Genomic DNA, 26,263 nt, shown 5'->3' with positions numbered 1-26,263 from the left:
TCAAATAACTAATGAGGAGGTATTGAGTAGAACTGGGGAGAAGAGGAGTTTGTGGCACAACTTGACTAGAAGAAGGGATTGGTTGGTAGGACATATTCTGAGGCTTCAAGGGATCACCAATTTAGTATTGGAGGGCAGCATTGTCACTTCCTGTGACTTAGTGCCTCCTCTATGTGGTAAGTAGCAATCTATGCCTTTAATCATATTGTTGTTATTCGCTCCTGGACTTCCCATTGTCTGATTTTACCTAACGGCTTTCCTTTCATCCCACAAACTAGCGCTGCTTTCCTATATTACTGTTCTCTAAAGCATTACTTTGGTATGTGTCTGTCCTTTTCCTTTTCTTTCCTGTGTTTTACTGTCACCTTCCAAACTGCACATGCTCTGGCTTCCAAGCCACACTCTAACAATGGTCTCATCGAAGCACAACATGCAGCTATGTGACCACTGTTGGTGCATTATCTCACCACCAACACAATTATTCCTAGACCTTCAGATGGCCTTACCGCAAAATTACCCTTCCCACCATAATGACCTATATTTGATCAAATTCTGTCAGTCTATAGCCATCACCAAACAAGTCCTGCAAAAACCATATAAATCAGGCCCAAACGTCCTAGCAATACCTCCTTTCTATCTGTGAAATTCTCCTTCTCTGCAATCCCAAATTCCTGCATTCCATCTCACTGACTGAATCTCTTGCCCTCCACGAATTATGGCAGCATGTATGACGTCCCCTCGAAAACCCAACAACCTGTTCACCTTCTACTCCTGCACTGTAGTGCCACTAACCACCACTTTTATAAGAGCCTCCAAACCTCCCCTTCATCCCCTCAGAGTCAACAAATCCTGCCTCACTGACTTACTACATTTACATCCCCTCAGAAACTCCATACCACTATCATACAGAATCCAGAACCTAAACAGACCCAAAGCACAGTCATGAGCATATTCTCCAAGACCCTCCATCTCACTGAGGCATCAATCCTTCCCCAAATTTAATCATGCTGGACTTGTTAAAGACATTCTCTCCTTTTTCCCAGTCCATAGAGTGGAAACACTTTTTTGCCACTAACCCTACCAATCAGACTCCATCCAAAATCAATAATGAACCCTGTCTGACTCAGTTCACTCCTCCATCCAATCATGATCCACACTAACTTTTCATACTACAGCCCCTATATGCGAAAAGCATTTTATGGCATCACAGTGTTCTAGTTTACTCACTTGAATTAATAACATACAACACAACTATCTTAAAACACTGTATAAACAAATTTTTTTCTGCAGTTCAGTTCAACAATCAGTTTACACTGTCGCACAGCAGGTGTCAGCTTTACATGTACTAAATTTAATTGAGATCATCTCTGCCTTTGTGCCATGCTCACATCTTCTTAACTTTCCCTCATCAAAAAGCAAGTAGCTAGTTTGCATGCAGAAGTTATGAATTTATTGCATCCATAATTAACAACTGCTAGTGAACGTTAAACACATGTTGCTTATAAATGCATTTATGTCTCTTACTAGAAGCTAACGACAAACAAAATGCTTAGGAATATATAACAAACATTAAGGTTATGTTTAATGCTAATACTGTAACCACTGCTGTTTTAAATTATTGATTCATTGATATTGCTGAGAATCTGTGTCTCATTTCAGGTTTATTAACTGAAGACATATGATGGGAAACATTATTCTCAAATAAATAATCTATTTCAAGTTAATTTTATAGGGTTAGAAACTCTTTGCATGTGATTCCTCATAGATTATTTTAAAGGTGACTACTTACAGTTGTCTTCCAGGATTTATGGAATTGTCATCTACATCTTTGTCATATTCTGTTCTAATAAAATTAAGTTTTCCATCATCACCAAATGCTCCACTTTCTGTGTTGATGATTACATATGGTTTGCTCCTGTCGCCATCAAACAGTTCTGCATTCTCAGTTTTTTCTACATAGCACGAATTTGTACCAGTTCCTACATTAAGTGAGAACATGTTTATTCAGAAATATAATAAGAAATGAGAAGAAGTAGTGTCTCTTACATGCTAGTTTTTAAGATGTACAATTAATAATCTGTGAGATTATCTTACATGCCCCACATCACTGTAAAATCTAGTTGCAAAAGGCAAAACTGTTACAGCTGTTTGTTCCATTTACCACACTGAACATTCATTAAAAAAAGTCTGCTTCACAGATACAGCAAATTCACCAACCAACATTCTAACTGAGGATTATTTTTTGCCAAATTCTGACTGACCTGACACTGACGTAATATGAAGAGAGTTAGCAGTTAAATATCATTATGAAACTGTAATGAAAAGCAACAAAATTAAATAAAAAAATTATCAACTAAATTGTTTTCTTGTTATAGATAACAAAATCATAAGAAGAAAATACCTTTTAAAATTGAAAACAATCTGCCCCTAAACATACTTGGAGAAAATATTCAGTAACATAGCTCACATGTCTCCTGCTATCTTTGTGTAGGTGGGTGTGGCAGGAGAGGGGGGGGGGGAGGAGGGAGGATATTATGTTGAGTGTATCCATGCCACTTTGATAACTTCTTCTTAATCCCTGTGTTATGACAAACAGATAACTTCACAAATCTAGGCTGAGTATGGATTTGGTTGGCTCAAGTTTCAGATGCTTTAGTACCACAGTTCAGTTTGGTGGCGGAATGTTGCATGTTACAGAGAATGTAGATCTTGCCATAACTGCCTGGACTGCTATATGGTACAAAGCTTGACATAAAACCTTTCAACCCCAAGGCGTGCTATGTGCTGACACAGTGAATAGCTGCTGCGATGAAACAGACATTTCTTGTGCAACCTCAGGATTGTCTAAGGCATCCCAATTGTATAATACTTTTCCAGATAAAAGAGGCTCTGTATGAATATTTACCTCTTCTATTTCTCAGGGGAGCATTACGGATCCCATTTAATGCATAAAATATTCTCAAATGGATGTATTCACTGCCTTGGGTCAATGATATCGATCCAATTAAAAGGAGGAAGTAAGAAATGAAAATCAGAACTTCATGCCCTACTGAAAATAAAATCATTATAGAAGTAGCATATGCTTGGATTGGAGAAGGGGAGTTGTCCTAGCATTCGTGTTAATTACTTAAGGAAACCACAGGAAACATACTGCACATCAGGATGTACGAACAGGCATTTGAGGTGCCATTCTCATGAATGTGAGTCCAGTATTACCACTGTTTCATATTGCCTAGTACTAACTAAAAGATCATTCTTGTTAACTGAAATGTAATGTGGTGTCTTTTGAATATGTTCCCTGTTTTTATATTCAAAAAGCCCTGAATTGAAAGGCAGCTTACATGAGTAGTTTAAAAAGATCTCTTCCCATAAAGTCTTAGACAAGGAAAGCAGCTTAGAAATGGAATATTTCTTGTAAAAACATTTACTTCTTTGCAGCCACCCAATTACAAAAACTGTACGGATAGACTGAGGCTAGTGGACAACCACCACAGCAGTTCTGAAATGTACACTTAGTTCCATGTTCAGGAGATACAGATTTTACATCGGTTAGAAACTCTCAATAGCTCAACCCTGCGGTCTGTGGTGTACTAGCAGGAGAGGTAATAAGGTAGAGGAGATTCTCATCATCTAGAGCAGCTTTAGAGACAGGAAAAGCTATCTTCACTTTTTCTAATACTAGAAGTAAAGCAGCAGTTGTTTGAAAATTGGTCTAGAGTGGAGTCATGAATTACAATATGTGTTGTTTACCAACGAGGCAACACTGTCTTATACCCTCTCCCCACCAAGATTGTTGTTTGTGTGTTAACTCATAAATTCTTTAAAACAGATATGTCAGTCATTTTAAAATGGATGTCTTTCAGGCACAGGGGTCTTACATGTCCTATTAATCTTAATTCCTCCACATTAGTAAGAAATCAGTTAATGAGCCACTTCCATATGGATGCAATTTAGTAGTGAGGTTGTTCTCTGTCTTCTATTTTCTGTTGAGTTGGCAGGTCTATGGAGATTCATGATTTGAATAGGGAACTTGTTGATTCCCTTTTAGGTAATTCAGTAGATTCTGCTGACAGGGAATTGCATCTCAATCAGAATCAAGTCAGTATGGTTTTATGGTTTCAACTTGGTTTTCCAAGTCCTATCTTTTTTGTGTTTTAAGATTTAAACTGGTAAGTTGATTATTTGAGACACTTGCTGGACTTTCCATAGCTTGCGAAAAACCAGTAGGTCCCAAAATTCACAACAAAATGTAATGTCATGCAGATACCTAATGGGAATGCACTTCCAGAAGTTGAAATATGAATGAGATAAAGGAACTGTTGATGTGAGAAACATAATGAAGTGAATGGATAGAGTGCTTGAGAAAGCTGCTACATTTATACTCACCTTAAACACACCATTGTTACCAGAATAGTTCAAGGATAGTTTAATCTGTTTTTAATGAGGGACTCTATATACCAAAGCCAATGAAATGTTTTAAGTGCCTGTACTATGGTCCATCATCATAAATTGCAAGGATCAGGAAAGATGTGGCAAATGTGAAGTGGCATGCAAACACTGTTTTAGGCCACAAAAACAACTGAGGTTATCACCAAATGGATAAGCTAGCAGTAGGCTGGAAACAATCATGTCTTTCAGACAGGCAGCTATGGAAAATCAAATGGGTGTGCCTCAAGCAATAACAAAACACAAAAAAGACAGGACTTGAAAAACCAAGTTGAAACCATGAAACCATACTGACTTGATTCTGACAGAGATGCCACACCCTGCCAACAGAATCTACTGAAGTATCTAAAAGGGAATCAACAAGTTCCCTATCTCAAATCGTGAATCCCCAAAGACCCACCAACTCAACAGAAAACAGAAGACAGAGAACAACTTCACTACTAAATTGAACCCATATGGAAGTGGATCATTAATGGATTCCTTACTAATGTGGAGGAATTAAGAGAAATAGGATATGTAAGACTCTGTACTTGGAAGACATCCCTTTTAAAATGACTAACATCCTTGTTTTAAAGGATTTATGATTTAACATACAAACAACAATCTTGGTGGGGAGAGGGCTTATGATGGTGTTGCCTTGTTGATAAACAACACAGCCTGTAGCACATGTCTCAACTCTAGACCAATTTGCAAACAACTGCTGCTTCACTTCTAGTATTAGGTAAAGTGAAGATAGATTTTACCTGCTCTAGATGATGAGAATCTCCACTACCTAATCACCTCCCCTGCTAGTTCACCCTCTGTGGGGATTTTAATACTGCGGTGTTCCACCAACCACACGATTGACCTACTGAGAGTCTCTAACTGATATAAAACCCATATCTTCTGAACATGGAACTGAGTGTACACATCAGAATTGCTATGGTGGATGTCCACAAGACTCATCCTATCCTTATGCTGTCCAATCCTTGTACACACCGATAAGTGTGAAGTGGCTGAAGCTGTACACTGAAGTACCACTTTTTGATCAGGATAAACTGATCAGACTGAGCACAGTCCACACGACGGATGTCAAAATGGGTGTTCAACATATAAGCTGGGTGTTAGACAATAAATTGGTTTGATTTGAACATAATTAAGGCCAATTATAGATTGTTTGTTTCAGCCCTATGATACACCATGAGGCTGATGCATCTATGCCAAAATCTTCTAGACAGCTCCAAAACCTGTCTGCCCCTTGGTGTAATGATGAGTGTTATTTGGCAATCAGGATCAGATGAACAACTGTGCAAGTTCCATGTACAAGCCAACTGATGAAAATCTTAAGAGTCTTTTAGATGGCAAGAGCAAATCAATTCCATCAACCATTACATCAACCCAATGAATGTGCGGAAAGCTGTTAGAAGGATTTCAGGGATAAATGGGAGATACCCTACTGGTCCTTCAATGAAGAATGAGAGCCTGCTGATCAGCAAGAGAGACAATGAGCAAACCTTGGCAGAGCATTTTGCCTAAATCAACACTACTGCCAGCCGTAATTTGTTTTCAGTCACTACAGGTGAATGCTGAAAGAGGCAGTTATGACTTTAATTCCATCAGTGGTGAAGTTTATATCTGCTCCTTCTCTATGTTGGATATGGATTCGGCATTGTCTACAGCACTTGATATGGCTCCAGGTATGATAAAATCAAATACAGCATGTTGTGGAATGTCATCAGAAATACTTCTGAGAAAATCCTTATGAAACTTTTCAACTTAATATGGGAATAGAACAAATTCCCTGACTCATATAAGACTGCTATTTTAATTGCCCTCTTAAGCCTGGGAACGACAGTTCATTCAAAAATAGTTATCAATGTATTGCCCTTGCAAGCTATGTGGAGAAGACTTTGGAGCAGATGGCCAACTGCTACTGGTCTGCAAACTATAATCCAGGCAGATCCTTAAGCCACTTTCTCTGTGGGTTCTGTGTCTAACCCATCCCACAACTTGGAACACAATGTCTAATGATAGTTCTACTCATGGAACTTCTGGGGAATCATCTTTTTTACGGTTCGTCCTCTCTCCACACTTTTTAGATATTGAGTTGAAGACGTACTATCGTATCATATTATAAAATGGAATGGTGTCTTTCAAAGTGACATTTTATGCATGGTACCATTTGGTTATTGATAGTGTTACACCAATGGGAAAGAGTCCTGTCCACTGCTCTTTATTTGTGGGCAGCTTTTCAGTTTTTAATTTGTCTTCCATTATTGCATGAAGTACAGGGCAATTGCAGATAACAAAGGATTTTGGAGTGGAATGGGTACCCTTCTATTTTCCCTGAATTTAAATTGAAGGACATCAATTTCAACTTGTGGTTTCTGGACCTCATTTTCATTCAGAAGTTTACATGGTTGCCACGCCTAAGGAGGTTTAAAACTCCTCCACTCGAAGCCCTTAATGTTCTAAAATGTATATCTTCTTCACAGTGCTCACCACATTCATAAATTTATGGAATAAACGTTTTTCAGCTTAGTCTGCAGTACTGATTAAAATCTTTCCTTAGTCAAACAGATAGCCATTTTTGAGTGCCTGCATAAAAATGGCAGCAAACTCACAGGAAGTTCCTGTGACAGTTTACAAACTAGAGTAGATTGGTACTATTCCTAATACAGTTTGTAAACCATCATGGATTGTAGCTTTGCTGCCATTTTTTTGTGAATATTTGAAAATGGATATATAGGCCAAAATAGGTTGAGTGACTAAGAAGAGGTCTTAATAAATATTACAGCTTACATGGGAAAAATTGCCTTCATTTTAAAATGTATTTCACACAGAAAATGTGGAGCAGATAGAACCTGCTTATTTCTGAGTTATAAAGCTTTTGTGCAATCCCTGCCTGATATGAATATACAGCTAGACTATCCAACCTTACAGTACTGGATACAGTCCACCATTAGGAACTGCAGGGCCATTTAGAATGAGATCCATTTCCAGCCTCTCCACTAGAGCTGATGAGCCATCACTTCACATCATGTGACAACTACTCATAGTGCAGCAGGCATACAAAATATATTTCGTACTTCAGATGCCTGCATACCACACTATTGCTTGTTCAAGCATGGAGCTACTTTTCAATAACCATCAGTAAACAACAAGACTGATTGGGTTCTGGGCAAAAAGTGGTCTTTTATAAATAAGTGTGGCAGATTTCAGAGTTATATACCAAAGTTGAAATAAATCACCAACTTGGTTTCTTAGGAATTCCACAAGTGTTTTAGATTATATTAATTTTACAAAACAAAGCACCACAAATGTGATTTTTAGGTATTTATTTAGTAATAAAAGGTGTACATGAAAAGTAAGTAGTGTCTGCTTATATTTCTATGTTGGAAGCTTGCAGGAAAGTGGCACTACCTATTGACTCTTCAAGAAGGCATGGAAGTCATTGTTTTCTCACAGTAGATGTTTGACTATGGACGCAATCAAACAATAGTTTTGAAAATCAGTTCTTCTGCCAGTTGGAAAGTGTGTGCTGCAGTTACATTTATGGCAGTAATCAACCACCTGAATCAAGTGTTGATGCAATGTGCTATCCCTGAACTACCAAAATCTTTGACTATTCAAACTAGTGCCACCATTACTGTTTTGTTCTTTAGTCTCTATTTGGCACTTGACTTATGATTGTGTGTTGTGTACATTGTTCTTGTGTGTTGTGTACAGTGTTCTCAACAAATACAGATTTTATATACAAAGTGGTATTCAGGTCCTTAAACAATGATTGTATGACCTGTTCACATAGTGATTACTGCAGACTTCTTTGATACAACTGCGCACCTGTTTCTGCTACTCTCATTTCACATTATACATGTGCTGTAGTACTAATGAACCACCACATGGTGTGTGATCCAGAAATGGCCATGAGTCTGCCTACAGTCTCTCTCACTGACAAGCTGCTGGTGGTTCAGACATCAACAGTTCTGAGTGCATTTCCATGTCTATGTGTTCCCATGTAGGCACAACATAACCAAACCAGCAGTAATGTCCATGAGCCGTGGCTCACACAGAATGCACCATGCTGACATGTACGACAGTTCCTGGACTTCGTATTGCAGGTGAAACAAGCACTTGCCTTCAAAACAGTGCCATACAACATTTGAATGAAACACATTTTCTGCCAGCATGACACAAGAGCAAGTACTCCCACCTGACTTTCATGTCATTATGTTCCTGTGTCAACAACCTGCGACTGTGTTGCTGCCGCCATGATGCCCATGATTACCATGTTTTCTTCCATGCCTTGTGCATCATGTGGACAGATGCTTACTTATGCTGAATCACAGACAGATTGCGTACCAGGGTTCTTTGCTACCACCCTACCGCCTCCTGCCACATACTGTGAAGCCCTGTCTGCTGCTACAACTGTGTGTGCCTGCCTCGCGGCAAAACTCACTGCTGCCCTGACCCACCTAACAACTCAGCACAACAAGACTAATGACCTTCGTGCCGAGAACATGTGCCTACAAGAGCTGATCACTGCTGCATCAGCTGTCCAGACGTGCACTCGAGGCAGCAGAGGATGCGGCCGCATCGGAGGGACATAACAACGCTGATACCGCTATGGTGCAGATACCACAGACACCTTCACTGCGACACCTACTCCCACAAGTCAGTGACATTCCAGCCTGTATTGTCGCAAGTGTTCCTATGTCTGCCTCCACTGTTGTTGCTCAGGTAATCCCATTGGTGGTAGTCACGATTACTACTGGCACCTGTCACAAACTGAACACCATGGAAGGCCCACCAGTATGCCATAAGGCTCAGTGCCTTAACACCACAAAATTGCAGCATGCAAGAACTGCTAGCGGTATTGTGTGCCTGTTCAGCAGTAATTGGTCCTCACCAAGTCACTTAGATCCTAAGAAAGATAGTTCATTTCGTTTGTGTGGCATCTACTGACAAACGAATGCCCAGACAATCTTAGACAACTATCTGATACCACACATATAGGATTTCACCCAACAGCTCCACAGTGCTCCAGTCTTCAGTGTGACAGACTGCCTGAAAGCATACCACCAGATCCCAATGCATATGGATGACATCTCCAAGACTGCAATAATCACCCCTTTCAGACTCTACGAGTACTGCTGCATGCCGTACGGCCTAAAAAATTCTTATTTTGCCAACTACATCTGAGGAGCATGGTCATCATCTTTCAAATTTTTAATATACTCAATGAGAATGTGGTAGCTAGTCGAAACAAGGCCCCGGGAGTAGACAACATTCCATTAGAACTACTGACAGCCTTGGGAGAGCCAGTCCTGACAAAACTCTACCATCTGGTGAGCAAAATGTATGAGACAGGAGAAATCCCTCAGACTTCAAGAAGAATATAATAAGTCCAATCCCAAAGAAAGCAGGTGTTGACAGACGTGAAAATTACAGAACTATCAGTTTAATAAGTCACGGCTGTAAAATACTAACATGAATTCTTTACAGACGAATGGAAAAACTGGTAGAAGCCGACCTTGGGGAAGATCAGCTTGGATTCCGTAGAAATGTTGGAACACATGAGGCAATACTGACCCTACAGCTTATCTTAGAAGCTAGACTAAGAAAAGCCAAACCTACATTTCTCGCATTTAAAGACTTAGAGAAAGCTTTTGACAATGTTGACTGGAATACTTTCTTTCAAATTCTGAAGGTGGCAGGGGTAAAATACAGGGAGCGAAAGGCTATTTACAATTTGTACAGAAACCAGATGGCAGTTATAAGAGTCGAGGGGCATGAAAGGGAAGCAGTGGTTGCGAAGGGAGTGAGACAGGTTGTAGCCTATCCTCGATGTTATTGAATCTGTATATTGAGAAAGCAGTAAAGAAAACAAAAAACAAAAATTTGGAGTAGGTATTAAAATCCATGGAGAAGAAATTAAAACTTTGAGGTTCGCCGATGACATTGTAATTGTGTCAGAGACAGCAAAGGACTTGGAAGAGCAGTTGAACAGAACAAACAGTGTCTTGAAAGGAGGATATAAGATGATCATCAAGAAAAGCAAAATGAGGGTAATGGAATGTAGTTGAGTTAACTCGGGTGATGCTGAGGGAATTAGATTAGGAAATGAGACACTTAAAGTAGTAAAGGAGTTTTGCTATTTGGGGAGCAAAATAACTGATGATGGTCAACGAAGAGAGGATATAAAATGTAGACTGGCAATGACAAGGAAAGCGTTCCTGAAGAAGAGAAATTTGTTAACATCGAGTATTGATTTAAGTATCAGGAAGTCATTTCTGAAAGTATTTGTATAGAGTGTAGCCATGTATGGAAGTGAAACATGGACGATAAATAGTTTGGACAAGAAGAGAATAGAAGCTTTCGAAATGTCATGCTACAGAAGAATACTGTAGATTGATAGATCATATAACTAATGAGGAGGTATTGAATAGAATTGGGGAGAAGAGGAGTTTGTGGCACAACTTGACTAGCAGAAGGAATCGGTTGGTAGGACATATTATGAGGCATCAAGGGATCACCAATTTAGTATTCGAGGGCAGCGTGGAGGGTAAAAATCATAGAGGGAGACCAAGTGATGAATACACTAAGCAGATTCAGAAGGATGTAGGCTGCAGTACGTACTGGGAGATGAAACAGCTTGCACAGGATAGAGTAGCATGGAGAGTTGCATCAAACCAGTCTCACGACTGAAGACCACAAAACAACAACATCTAACACGGCAGATGCAAGTGATACAGCCATTAACGCTGTGCTCCTTCATCAGGTGAAGGGTTTGTGCAACCACTTCATTTCTTCTCACGAAAGTTGTCTGCCTCCCAACATAAATGGTCCACTTTTTAATGAGAAATTTTTGACATTTACGAAGCAGTTGGACATTTCCATGAGGACATCAAGAGTAGGCCAGTGACTATATATACAGACCCCAAGTCGCTGGCCAATGCAGCGTGTATCCTCAAAACAGAGCTCCTCCCCCCACTCCCCCAAACTCTTCCGACACATGGACCTAATATGTCAATTCACCACTGATGTCTGTTACATATAGGGTGCAGAAAATGTCATTGCTGACTACATGTCACAAGTTGGTACGATCTCATTCTCTTGGGACTTTGACAAACTAGCAGCCCAGCAACAGATGGATGATGACATACAGCAGTTATTACACAGTGAGTCTACCTCACTCTCAATCGAGCTGCGCTGAATTCTGGGTTCTCCCCTACTGGTGCTCTGTGACATTTCCACAGGTAAGGCCTGCCCCTTAGTTCCAGCTGTCTTGTGCCATAAGATTTTTGCTACTATCCATGTCCTTGCACATCCTAGTATTTGGGGCACCACACGCCAATAACGGACAATTTCGTATGGACAGAGTTTAGGGAAAAATTGCAAAAACTGATCCTGTGCATGCGTACCCTGCCAATGCTCAAAGGTTGGTTCCCAAGCATATCCACCATTGAACTCGTTTGACATTCCTACAGACAGATTCTGTTATGTACATCTCAACCTGATCATCAGCCCGATGCCCCCTTCAGATGGTTTTCGGTACATCCTGTCTATCATTGGCCATGTTAGTCAGTGGGTCGAGGCCATTCTGATCAAGGGCATAACACCCAACTCTGTCGCATGGGCCTTTATTGCTTTCTGGATCGTGCAGCTCAACTGTCTGTCTTCAGTCACAGTGATGGACCAGGAATGACAATTTGAGGCTGTTCCTTTTTCCAAGCTGTGTGACCAGTGTGGTGCAAATAAAGTATGTACAAGAGCCTACCATCCGCAGAGCAATGGGCTCATTGAGTGCTGGCACAGCACTTTAAAAGCCATGCTGATGTGCCATGACATGTCTTGGTCAGAGGATCTCTCCTGGATCCTACTTGGCATCTGTACAGCCTTCAAAGAGGATTTAAAGGCCTCCCTAAGAGACTTTTGTATGGGCAACCTCTCATCCTTCTGGCACAGTTAGTTGAGCATTCTAACCCTCATGCGCCTGCCGCCAAGGGCACACATGGGCCATTGTGTCTTCGTGCACAAAGACATACATGTTTGTGATTACGTGATGTTGTGTGATGACACAGTGCGACCCGCACTGCACCCCCCCCCCCCCCCCCCCCCCCCCCCCCCCCCGCCCCCCACTCGGGCACCGGGCACACATAAACTATTATGCCACTCAATGCAGGCTTTTGATATACTGCTCCACAGCAAAAGACAAACAGTGTCTGTCTCGCATCTCAAACCAGCTTGGCGGCTCAATGACAAAGCAAACTTGGAAGACAACTTCCTCCCCGATCCCACTTCCACATGATCCCTCACTCCCAGTGCTCCTAATGTGGTGAGCTCAGTTAGGAAAACTATTAAATTATGAGAAAGAAGTACCTGCCAGTATTTACATACAAGGAGCAAACCAACAACAGACATACATAAAAGTTTTACTTACTGAAGTTAAGTACTAGGGAGCACTTCCGCCCCACATACTTTTTTTTTATAATTTGAACATCAGTTAGATATTCTCCACATTTGTTTACAACAACATTACGCTATAACTTATGTTGCTCTAGCGAATGGAGTCTGCCCCAAAGTTATTATTCAGAGTGCACAGCAAGCTTTTACAATTTGCATTTCCAATATTTTAATAAGTCCAGTTTATGTGGAAACTATGCAGACTTGTGCATATGCTTGATTCTCTCCTCAGCTTTGTCCCTTAGTATATATGGTGACTTGTTAATGACCAGTGCTTTGCTAGTATTGGCAAACAGTACTGTTCCCAACCAAATTACATTTTAATAAAAGCCATTGATGTATGAAACACTCTTGGGCACAGCACACTTTCTTGAGACTCTCTTACATCATTGTATGCTGAATTGCAGAGGTGGTTTGCAGCATGGTTAGGTTTTGTTTGGGATATTTACTCCATTTTTATTAGGTATGATTGAAATAACCTATTTTTTTATCATCCTTGTTTCTAATACATCCATTTTATTTAGTAGTATTTTTCCATCTACTCTGTCCAAAGCTATTTTTTAAGATGAGGAAAGTCTTACTTACATGTCTTTTGTCCAGTACATCTAAGGCAACATTTGTGAATTGGGATATTGTTGATCTTGTGTTTTTCCAGGTTTGATGCCAATCTGTTCTTTACATACAAGATCTTTCTACTTAAACCAGCCGATGAGTCTATTTTTCATTATAATTTCCACTAACTTGGGTAAGAATGTAAGTAATGATATGGATCCACAAATTTCTTTCTCACATTTTTTATGAGGGAGCAGGATGTTTTCTTGTTGTAAGAAGTCTGGAAAGAAACCTGTGGTGAACAATTTGTTTGTATTGTGCACAATGTGGTCTTTTATGCTGCCTATACAAATGTAAAACTGCACACAGGCACTTCACCTTAATTTTCAAGGTATTATTTTTTGTATTATGCACAGCATTGCTCATTTCTTCCATAGTGGTGAGTGGCAGTATCATTCAGCTTGGTTTGCTGTTGAGACCAAACTTCTGTTGTTGCTGGGAAGCTATGTTGTTGAAGTAGTCATGTACAGGGTTTCAGGGAGAGCATAAGGGAACAATTGGCAGGAATGGGGGAAGGAAATACAGTAGAAGAAGAATGGGTAGTTTTGAGGGATGAAATAGTGAAGGCAGCAGAGGATCAAATAGGTAAAAAGATGAGGGCTAGTAGAAACCCTTGAGTAACAGAAGAGATACTGAATTTAATTGATGAAAGGAGAAAATACAAAAATTCAGTAAATGAAGCAGGCAAAAAGGAATACAAACGTCTCAAAAATGAGATCAACAGGAAGTGCAAAATGGCTAAGCAGGCATGGCTAGAGGACAAATGTAAGGATTTAGAGGCTTATCTCACTAGGGGTAAGATAGATACTGCCTACAGGAAAATTAAAGACACCTTTTGAGAAAAAAGAACCACTTGTATGAATATCAAGAGCTCAGATGGAAAGCCAGTTCTAAGCAAAGAAGGGAAAGCAGAAAGTTGGAAGGAGTATATAGAGGGACTATACAAGGGTGATGCACTTGAGGGCAATGTTATACAAAGGGAAGAGAATGTAGATGAAGATGAAATAAGACATATGATACTGCGTGAAGAGTTTGACAGAGCACTGAAAGACCTGAGCCGAAACAAGGCCCCAGCAGTAGACAACATTCCATTAGAACTACTGACAGCCTTGGGAGAGCCAGTCCTAACAAAACTCTACCATCTGGTGAGCAAAATGTATGTGACAGGCAAAATACCCTCAGTCTTCAGGAAGAATATAATAATTCCAATCCCAAAGAATGCAGGCGTTGACAGATGTGAAAATTACCGAACTATCAGTTTAATAAGTCATGGCTACAAAATACTAACACAAATTCTTTACAGATGAGTGGAAAAACTGGTAGAAGCCGACCTCGGGGAAGATCAGTTTGGATTCCATAGAAATATGGGAACACGTGAGGCAATACTGACCCTACGACTTATCATAGAAGCTAGACTAAGAAAAGGCAAACCTATGTTTCTAGCATTTGTAGACTTGGAGAAAGCTTTTGACAATGTTGACTGGAATACTCTCTTTCAAATTCTGAAGGTGGCAGGGGTAAAATACAGGGAGCGAATGGCTATTTACAATTTGTACAGAAACCAGATGGCAGTTATAAGAGTTAAGGGATATGAAATGGAAGCAGTCATTGGGAAGGGAGTGTGACAGGGTTGTAACCTCTCCCCAATGTTATTCAATCTGTATATTGAGCAAGCAGTAAAGGAAACAAAAGAAAAATTTGGAGTAGGTATTAAAATCCATGGAGAAGAAATTAAAACTTTAAGGTTCGCCGATGACATTGTAATTGTGTCAGAGGCAGCAAAGGACTTGGAAGAGCAGTTGAACGGAATGGACAGTGTCTTGAAGGGAGGATATAAGATGAACATCAACAAAAGCAAAACAAGGGTAATGGAATGTAGTCAAATTAAGTGGAGGGAATTAGATTAGGAAATGAGACACTTAAAGTAGTAAAGGAGTTTTGCTATTTGGGGAGCAAAATAACTGATGATGGTCGAAGTGGAGAGGATATAAAATGTAGACTGGCAATTGCAAGGAAAGCGTTTCTGAGGAAGAGAAATTTGTTAACATCGAGTATAGATTTAAGTGTCAGGAAGTCGTTTCTGAAAGTATTCGTATGGAGTGTAGCCATGTAAGGAAGTGAAACATGGATGATAAACAGTTTGGACAAGAAGAGAATAGAAGCTTTCGAAATGTGGTGCTACAGAAGAATGCTGAAGATTAGATGGGTAGATCACATAACTAATGAGGAAGTATTGAATAGGATTGGGGAGAAGAGGAGTTTGTGCTACAACTTGACTAGAAGAAGGGATCGGTCGGTAGGACACGTTCTGAGGCATCAAGGGATCACCAATTTAGTATTGGAGGGCAGCGTGGAGGGTAAAAATCGTAGAGGGAGACCAAGAGATGAATACACTAAGCAGATCCAGAAGGATGTAGGCTGCAGTACGTACTGGGAGATGAAGAAGCTTGCACAGGATAGAGTAGCATGGAGAGCTGCATCAAACCAGTCTCAGGACTGAAAACCACAACAACATAGCAGCTAGTAATATTACTCTGTATATTTTTTGCATATATATTTATAACACTTTCAGGAATTTCTTCTGCAGTTTTTTTCTGTTTGTATTGACATGTCATTAGCAAATAAAACAGAATTATAATTTGTATTTAAGAACAAATCACAGTTCTCCACTGTGAAGAGTATTTCCTTTTGCTCAATGTTATGACAGCTCTTTGCTTTCTCTCTGCCAGACTTGAGTTGCACCACTGTAAGGCACTATCCATAATTAGATTTTTTTTCATTTTATATGATAGTAAGGAGTAGTTCACACATTCAAATGCTTTGGATAAGGCACAGCTTTTTGTGGTTTGTCTAAAGTGGAACAAATTTTATTCATAAATTCATTGAGGACATAAATTGCCTTTTGGCTTTTCAGAAGCCGAATCGGTTTTCTGAGATTACATTAAATTTTTGGCAGAAAGTTTGAATTTGAATTATCATTTCAAAAATTTTAGAAAATACAGTAAGGAGGGAAATGAAGTTAATTTTCTTTACCTTCCTATGAGCCTTTGTCAGTGGTTACCATTCTGCATTGTTCAGAAAGTTTGGAAAGTGATCTTCTTCAAAAGATTAATTAATTATTTTATTTATTTGAAGCTGCTTTAATGACTTTAGCAAGTGTTCCACCCAGTCCAACTTTTTTTCTTTTATAGTTTTAATTCTAGATCATTTGAGCTTAACCCTGCAGCATACAGTACTGCTAATTCAGTTTTATTTCCGTAATTAAGTTAGAACACCAAGTGCACAGCAATGGAGCTAGATATGCTCCAATGACACTATCAGGCAACAAGTTTCACTATTGTTGCATTATAAGACCCTTCATAAGAGCCGTGACTGATCTGTGAAATGGACAACTACACTGAAGTAGCACTGCATACCACACATGTCCAGTGATGTAAGTAAATGTGGCGTAATCTCTCCTGAATATTCTGAAGGTCAGAAACCATATTTTACAATAACATTTTTACTTTTACTATTGTCTAGAAGGTTCGCACAAAGAAAAGGATTGACGCCAGACGAAACTGAATGCCTTCTTCTGGAATCACCTTATGAAGAGGATTATGCTGATTTCTTTGACAGCAATGGTGAAGCAGAAATAGTCAAGGCTGAAGATTATTCCAGTGAGTCTGTGCAATTGGATGATGGTGGGAATGAAGTGAATGAATTACCAAGTGATGAGTGCCATTTTTATATTGGTAAGGACCAGGAAACATTATGGATAAATAATCCGTAACTGGTGCCAAGTAAAACAATGCATAAGAATATAATTAAAGGTGTTACCTGGCCCAAAACATAATGCTACAGGAACTAAAACTGAAATTGGAAGTCTTCTCAAATTTTTTTATCCTGAGATAATTGATTGTGTTGTTACGGACACCAACAGACATATAAATAACAAGAGATTGTCTGTGAATTACACAATGGACAGAGACTGCTGAAATACTTCTGCTTCTGAAATAATGGCTCTCTTAGGAGCACTGTTTCTCACTGCTGTACGAGAAGGAGGACACACAAATGTATTAGACTTGTGGGCGTCAAATGGCACAGGAATGATTATTCTCAGGCCAGCATTTAGTTACAAGTACTTTCTGTTCTTGCTCTGGTCACTGAGGTTTGATGATACTTCCATGAGAAAAGAGTGACTTGTAATTGACAAAATTGCTACCATCCATGGTCTCCACTCTGTATTTTTGAACAACTGGAGAAATAACTACAGTTCAGGAGAGTTCACAACCACAGATAAAATTCTCATTGGTTTTCATGGAAGTTGTGGTTTAGTGCAATACATGTCCAATAAGCCTTCAAGTACGGTTTGAAGTTGTATGCATTGTGTAATACTAAGACATTTTACACTTGTAACTTTGACGTATACTGTGGCAAACAGAATTCTGGACCATATCTTGTATCTAACCAGCCTATGGATATTTTGAAGATTAGTTGAACCAATCAAGGGCATTCACAGGAGATAACTATTGTAGTAGTTATCCTTTAGGACAGTATCTTTTAGAAAATGGGCTAACTTTCATAGGGAAACTGAAAGAGAACAAGAAGGAAATTCCTCCAGAATTTTTGCTTACCAGGTCATGAGAAACTGGAAACCGTCTTTTTGGATTCCAAGATGATTTCTGTCTTGTTTCATGCAAAAATGAAAAGAAAGAAGGCCGTGCATTTTCTGTCATCAATGCATAAAAAACATCTATTGGAATGTCTGTTGTAAATCTGGACTACAATGCAACCAAAGGTGGCATACATGCTGTTGATTATAAATGGTTCAAATGGCTCTGAGCACTATGGGACTTAACAGCTGAGGTCATCAGTCCCCTAGAACTTAGAACTACTTAAACCTAACTAACCTAAGGACATTACACACATCCATGCCCGAGGCAGGATTCGAACCTGCGACCGGAGCGGTCACGCAGTTCCAGACTGAAGCGCCTAGAACCGCTCGGCCACACTGGCCAGCTGTTAATTACATGTGTACATCCTGCTCCACTCAGGGGACAACAAGAAGATGGCACTTGGCCTTGTTTTTCTGATATCTGGATATTGATGGAGTTAATTCCCAAGTGCTGTTCTTTGCAAATAATCCAGATAAAAGGTTCAGAAGAAGAACATACCTCACAAACCTGTCCTTGGCTCTAGTAGAGCGCCAGTTGAAAGATAGGGCACAACTCTTTACTTTACCAGGGGACATCCAAGGATTTCTGTCATCCTATCGATCGATACCCATAGGTAATGAAGAGTTTGTTAGAAGGTGGGGAAGGTGCTATCTTTGTGACGGTAGGGGTGGGGGGGGGGGGGGGGAAATTGTGGGGCTTGCAACAGTTGTACAAGATTTGTTTGCAAGCAACACAGCCACAATATTGTGACTTGTAATGACTGCAGAGCTTCTCCACAAGAACAAAGTGTGTGATACTTGATGTGCGGCCCTGATATTTTTTTTTCTTAATTGGATGTCCTGTTCTTTATTATGACTATACAGTATTTCCATTTCTCTTCACTATACATTTTTGTAAGACTTTAAAAAAGTCCTATAATAACACTGAAATCTGTGCTTATAACAGTCTAACTTTAGCTCAAAACCTCTTCTATAAATTCTACCATAACACTAAAAAAAATTGCCAGTTAGGCGACACAGAGTGCCACACATATCCTTGGCATAATTATCTTCAGCACACCTGCTGCAGGGTCAAAGCTATATGTATTATTTCAGATTTTTTGCACCAGTATTCCATAACACAAATCTGTGAGCTCCCTTTAGTCAGCAGTTTCACTTCTTACTGATGTACTTTATTTCTTACACACTCCATATTTGCAACTGAAAAACTTTGAGCACTGTTTACCTTGGGGGTTTCTTCCTTTCTGATGTCTTTGCTTTCAAATAAAAAATTCTTTCAATAATGAAGAAGCTTAGTTTTTGTGTGACCACTAAGCTACCGACTGTACTTTCATTGGTTCCTCACCTGTTGTGCTTCTTGTTGCAGCTTCTACTGCATGTGTAGTTCCTACTTCATATGTCGATGCCTTTCCCTTATTCACTGGTCTGAATGCTATAGACTCACATGCCATCACTGATAGTGTATCATCCTGTTCCGGTAGACTTAAAATGTGTGATTTTCGTAGTAGCTAGGAGAGTTTTCTCTTCCTTTTTCATCCAACGTTGTTCATTAACTGGTAATGGGTTTGCTTCTGATGACGCTAGTAATTAAATGGTTTTCAGATCTATGTTTGTCTCTTCTTTAACTGGATTTATGGATTATTCACATATTTTGTAATTTATATGCAATCTATGCTTTATGAAATTGAGGCATCACAGATGTTACAGGTATAAATATTGCATATGAAACATTGCTCTATATTTTTCTGTATTTTCTATTTTTTATTATTATCTCCACATTGTCACACAAGTTTTCCGTGAGATTCATGATGTATCAACACGACCCGCATGTGCCTACAAGCATCATTTTGAAGATTTCTCCCCAGTGACGAGTCATGTTATAAAATACATAAAAGACCTTTAGATCCAGTTATAGCTGTTGTTATTTGTGTTATTTTTTGCTGGAAAGCTGTGCTTAAATTATGATGTGTAGTAGTTTTGTAATCTTTGTATATATATATATATATATATATATATATATATATATATATATATATATATATATATATATATAAAAAAACAAAGATGAGGTGACTTACCGAACAAAAGCACTGGCAGGTCGATAGACACACAAACAAACACAAACATACACACAAAATTCAAGCTTTCGCAACAAACTGTTGCCTCATCAGGAAAGAGGGAAGGAAAGGGGAAGACGAAAGGAAGTGGGTTTTAAAGGAGAGGGTAAGGAGTCATTCCAATCCCGGGAGCGGAAAGACTTACCTTAGGGGGAAAAAAGGACAGGTATACACTCGCACACACGCACATATCCATCCACACATACAGACACAAGCAGACATATTTAAAGACAAAGAGTTTGGGCAGAGATGTCAGTCGAGGCAGAAGTGTAGAGGCAAAGAAGTTGTTGAAAGACAGGTGAGGTATGAGTGGCGGCAACTTGAAATTAGCGGAGATTGAGGCCTGGCGGATGACGAGAAGAGAGGATATACTGAAGGGCAAGTTCCCATCTCCGGAGTTCGGATAGGTTGGTGTTGGTGGGAAGTATCCAGATAACCCGGACGGTGTAACACTGTGCCAAGATGTGCTGGCCGTGCACCAAGGCATGTTTAGCCACAGGGTGATCCTCATTACCAACAAACACTGTCTGCCTGTGTCCATTCATGTGAATGGACAGTTTGTTGCTGGTTCAAACTGTCCATTCGCATGAATGGACACAGGCAGACAGTGTTTGTTGGTAATGAGGATCACCCTGTGGCTAAACATGCCTTGGTGCACGGCCAGCACATCTTGGCACAGTGTTACACCGTCCGGGTTATCTGGATACTTCCCACCAACACCAACCTATCCGAACTCCGGAGATGGGAACTTGCCCTTCAGTATATCCTCTCTTCTCGTCATCCGCCAGGCCTCAATCTCCGCTAATTTCAAGTTGCCGCCACTCATACCTCACCTGTCTTTCAACAACTTCTTTGCCTCTACACTTCTGCCTCGACTGACATCTCTGCCCAAACTCTTTGTCTTTAAATATGTCTGCTTGTGTCTGTATGTGTGGATGGATATGTGCGTGTGTGCGAGTGTATACCTGTCCTTTTTTCCCCCTAAGGTAAGTCTTTCCGCTCCCGGGATTGGAATGACTCCTTACCCTCTCCTTTAAAACCCACTTCCTTTCGTCTTCCCCTCTCCTTCCCTCTTTCCTGATGAGGCAACAGTTTGTTGCGAAAGCTTGAATTTTGTGTGTATGTTTGTGTTTGTTTGTGTGTCTATCGACCTGCCAGTGCTTTTGTTCGGTAAGTCACCTCATCTTTGTTTTTATATATAATTTTTCCCACGTGGAATGTTTCCTTCATATATATATATATATATATATATATATATATATATATATATATATATATATATATATATATACACAAAATTCAAGCTTTTGCAACAAACTGTTGCCTCATCAGGAATGAGGGAAGGGGAGGGGAAGACGAAAGGAAGTGGGTTTTAAGGGAGAGGATAAGGAGTCATTCCAATCCCGGGAGCGGAAAGACTTACCTTAGGGGGAAAAAAGGACAGGTATACACTCGCACACACGCACATATCCATCCACACATACAGACACAAGCCAAGGTATATATATATATATATATATATATATATATATATATATATATATATATATATATATATATATATATATATATATATATATATGATAAATAAATAAAATCCATCAGATTATGGTGGTGGTGGTTAGTGTTTAACGTCCCGTCGACAACGAGGTCATTAGAGACGGAGCGCAAGCTCAGGTTAGGGAAGGATTGGGAAGGAAATCGGCCGTTCCCTTTCAAAGGAACCATCCCAGCATTTGCCTGAAACGATTTAGGGAAATCACGGAAAACCTAAATCAGGATGGCCGGAGACGGGATTGAACCGTCGACTTCCCGAATGCGAGTCCAGTGTGCTAACCACTGCGCCACCTCGCTCGGTATCAGATTATGCCCATGTGGAATGTTGCCCTGAGAAAGTTCACTTATGGGTTCCCTCACAGGCTGTATCTTTTAGTCGTCTTATTGTAAGTTTGCTTTTATTTTGGTGTATCATCATTTGCAGTTCCCTCTAGTATTCATTTGTATCCTGGACTGAGATTTTTTGTGATTCAAATCCCTTTCATTGTGGCATCTTTATTTTGTATAATAGCAGAAATTCCTCTACTGTGGCTCTCAAGTGTACAATAATCTCTCCCCTCTAATTCATACTTTTTGTCAATCTGATTTATTTATTGGCACTGTTGTTTGTAGGTTCTTATAATTCTCTTTTTTTGTGAAATTCCCTGTCTGTTATAATACACACTTAAGTGTTTGAGGTTTCAAGTTTATGGCATGAGGAGAAGTATTTCAGATAACAGGCTTTTTGTCTGGTCTAATAAAAGTGTTATTTTCTCATGGATACTACTATCATTAAATATTATTAGGCTTTCTGCTATTGTTTCAACCATTTCAACATTCCTTTGCACTGACACCACATTGCAATGTAATACATTTAAAATATACTGCTCAGTGGTGACAACACATTAGAAGGTCCAGAAAGGTCATTTCTGTGCATGTCGATATTCATTTGTCATTTATCACTTCATTGTTACTTCAGAGTCATTACTAAGATATTTTAATGTTAGTATGCCTTATTTACTGCCCCTGGTTTGGTTTAAATACATTGACAGCATTTACCCCAAATGGTTTCATGGTGAGGCAGACCTGTTAAAATTCTTGGAATCTCTCTATACAGTCTCCCAATTAAATGTAATGTGAACCTATTCCACATCCCATGCTTCTTCCCTTGATGTTGATCTCATCCTCTCTGAGGGTCAGCCACACACTTCTGTTCACATTAAACCTCCTAACAGTCAACAGCATTTACATTTTGACAGTTGCCATCCTTTCCATGTCAGACATTCCCTCCCACATACCTTGGCATTCAAGGCAAATTTGGTGAGATCAAGACTATTTATAGCAGTACACCACCTTTCTCACCTCAGACTTCACAGGGCATAAATACCCCACCAGCATACTTCCAAAGTGGATTCCCTGGGCCATCACATCCAATCCTAGCACTGCTGATTCCTCCAAAGAAGAACTTAGTACACTTCTTGTCATTCAGTATTATCCCGTTCTTGAACACATTAATCAGCTGCTTCAACAAGACTATGACTTCCTAAAATCATACCCTGAAATGAGGTCCATTCTGTCCAACATTTTGGCCATCACACCATAATAGCTGTTCATTGCCCTCCCAATCTCTGTGATATTCTTGTCAGGTCTTATGCTCCTTCTGCACTTATTTCCCTACCCCATGACTTCTACCCCTGTGACTGTTCACACTGTAAGACTTGGCCTGTGAACTCTCCTACCACCACCTATATCAGTCCTGTAATTGGCAAAGGGCATATCAGATACCATCAAAGGGAGAGCTACCTGTGAAATGACATGTCACGTATCAGCTGTTATGTAAACACTTGTTTTGCCTTTTACTTTGGCATGACTACCACCAAGGTACCAGTTAAAATGAATGGGTATAGGCAAAGGGTGCATTGTGGCAGCCCATAATATCCTGTTGCAGAGCAAGCTTCACAATGCGACAGTGATTTCAATGCCCTTTTCGCCACACATGCCATCTGGATTCTTCCCCCAGATATCAGTTTCTCAAAATTCTGCAAGTGGGAACTAGTGTTACATGTCCTTGCTTCTCGCCACCCTCCTGCCCTTCATTTATGTCAATTTTTTGGCCTCAGCATTTCTTCTCAGTAACTACTCCTTTCTTCACTCCCTTTTAGTTTTCTATATCTTTTTTCTGATCTGTCTGCATCCCCCCCCCCCCCTCCCGCCCAACCAATGCATGTAGCTTTCTGCTCTTATTAACTCATGCAGTTATCTGTCTAGTGTATTACCGTAGCTTCTCTTCCACGTTAAGTTCTCAGGTTTTCAAATCTCATATAATCAGTCTTTGTTTCTCATCCCATCCGATAAGTCTCCTCTATCCCGGGCAACTTTTCTGAACTTTCTCCATTTCCTAAACCAATGCTTTTCCTTAACCCGTTGCCCCTCCACTTCAGCCCTTCTGCAGCAGGAGCCATTGGCTCCAAAAGCTTGCAGAATCCAGTACTTTGACATGTGTATTCTCCTGCCACCACTTGGTAAGTAGATTTTTTTTTCCTATCCGATTATATTATATTTGAAAAAATTAATTTTTTTCATTGCTATATACCTGTGTTGCCACCATTCCTTTTTATGCAATACTCTGTTATTCTTTGTTGTCATGTATCTTGTTCAGTCTGTTGTCTTTTTCTGATTTTATGTGACAGTTTGCTCATTTATTTATCCATACCACCTGTACTAACCAACATTTTGCCCCTAAATTTTTTCTAGACTTCACTCACAATTCATTACACTACAGAGCCTTCTCGCAATTATCTTTTGATGATTTATTTGCAAATTTGATAGCAATTTTCTTCCCCACTCTCCACATATCTTCCCACCAAACATACATCCGCCTTAATTGACCAACACCTGCAACCTATAGCACAAAGACTTCCCTCCTTTACTAAAGATACCAAGAATTTCCCAGATCATCTAAAATCTGTGCACGTCCCACTCTCAACACACACATTGCTTGCCACCACTGATGCCACCTCCCTCTATACAAATGCCTCATGTAAATGGTCTGTCAGCTGCTTAGCATTTCCTCAATTTGCACCCAACTAATTCCAGATTTATGATGTTATTCCTGCTCACCTTAATCAACTTTGTACTTACCAATGACTACTTAACCTTTGAGGGGAAGATATACAAACAGATCATGGGTATGGCCATGGGAACCAGGATGGCTTCTTCCTACACCAACCTTTCCATGTGTTGCTTGGAGGGGGGGGGGGGGGGGGGCTTTCCTGAGATCCAAAAGTCTTCAGACCCTGTTTTGGTTTACATACATTGATGACATCTTTACCGTATGGACTTACGGTGAGGCTGACCTGCTAAAATTCCTGGAATCTCTGAATACCTTCTCCGAATTGCATTTCCTATCCCACTTTCTTTGATGTTGATCTCGTCCTCATCGAAAGCCAGCTACACATCACTTCTGTCCACATTAAACCTACCAACAAACAACAGTACTTACATTTTGACAGCTGCCATCCTTTCCGTGTCAAACATTCCCTCCCATATAGCCTTGGCATTTGAGGCAAATTTATTTGGCCAGATCCAGACTCTTCACAGAAGTGCACTACCATTCTCACCTCAGCCTTCGGTAGACATAATTATGCCCCCAGCCTAGTTCAAAAGCAGATTTCCCATGCCATCACACCCAGTTCTAGTACTGCTGATTCCTCTAAAAAACTACTAGGAGTACACATTTTGTCATTCAATATTATCCTGGTATTGAACATATTAATCAGCTGCTTCAACAAGGCTATGACTTCCTAAAATCATGCCCTGAAATGAGGTCCATTCTGTCCAATATTTTGCCCATCATACCTAGAATAACTTTTTGTTGCTCTCCCGGTCTCCACAATATCCTTGTCATAACGTATGCTGCTTCTGCACTCATTCCTCTACGTCATGGCTTCTACCTCTGTGACCATCCCCACTCTAAGACTTGCCCTATGAACCCTCCTACCATTGTCTATACACCCTTGTAACTGGCAAATCATGTACTATCAAAAGAAGAGCACCTGTGAAATGAAACAGTGTGTCTCAGCTGTTATGTAAACACTTTATGGCCTTTTACATTGGCATGACTACCACCAAGTTATCAGCTAGGATGCATGGACACAGGCAGAGGGTGTATATTGGCAACACACAATATCCTGTTGCAGAGCATGCTTTACGACATGACAGTGACTTCAGTGCTTGTTTCACCATGCATGCCATCTGGATTCTTCCCCCAGATGCCAATTCCTCAGAATCCTGCAGATTGGAACTGGTGTTACATGTCATTGCTGCTCGCCACTCACCTGGCCTTAATTTATGTCAGTTTCTTTGGTCTCAGCATTTCTTCTCAGTAACTATTCCTTCCTCCACTCCCTTTTAGTTTTCTAAATCTTTTATTTTCTGACCTGCCTAATCC

The 26,263-nt window shown here is 40.0% G+C and overlaps 1 protein-coding gene across 1 annotated transcript in view; it reads right to left on the bottom strand.

Moving 5' to 3' along the window:
• The window catches only part of LOC126481965 (hexokinase type 2-like), a 179,067-nt gene that overhangs the window by 77,369 nt on the left and 75,435 nt on the right, over nt 1-26,263 (bottom strand). Inside the window, exon 6 of the mRNA XM_050105929.1 lies at nt 1,790-1,979. Coding sequence (XP_049961886.1) covers nt 1,790-1,979 — 190 coding nt within the window. The remainder of the gene's footprint in view (nt 1-1,789; nt 1,980-26,263) is intronic.

Source organism: Schistocerca serialis, chromosome 5, assembly GCF_023864345.2.
Source record: "Schistocerca serialis cubense isolate TAMUIC-IGC-003099 chromosome 5, iqSchSeri2.2, whole genome shotgun sequence".
Lineage (NCBI taxonomy): Eukaryota > Metazoa > Arthropoda > Insecta > Orthoptera > Acrididae > Schistocerca > Schistocerca serialis.
Note: the sequence above shows the minus strand (reverse complement) of the source record. Positions and strands in the feature narration are given on the sequence as shown.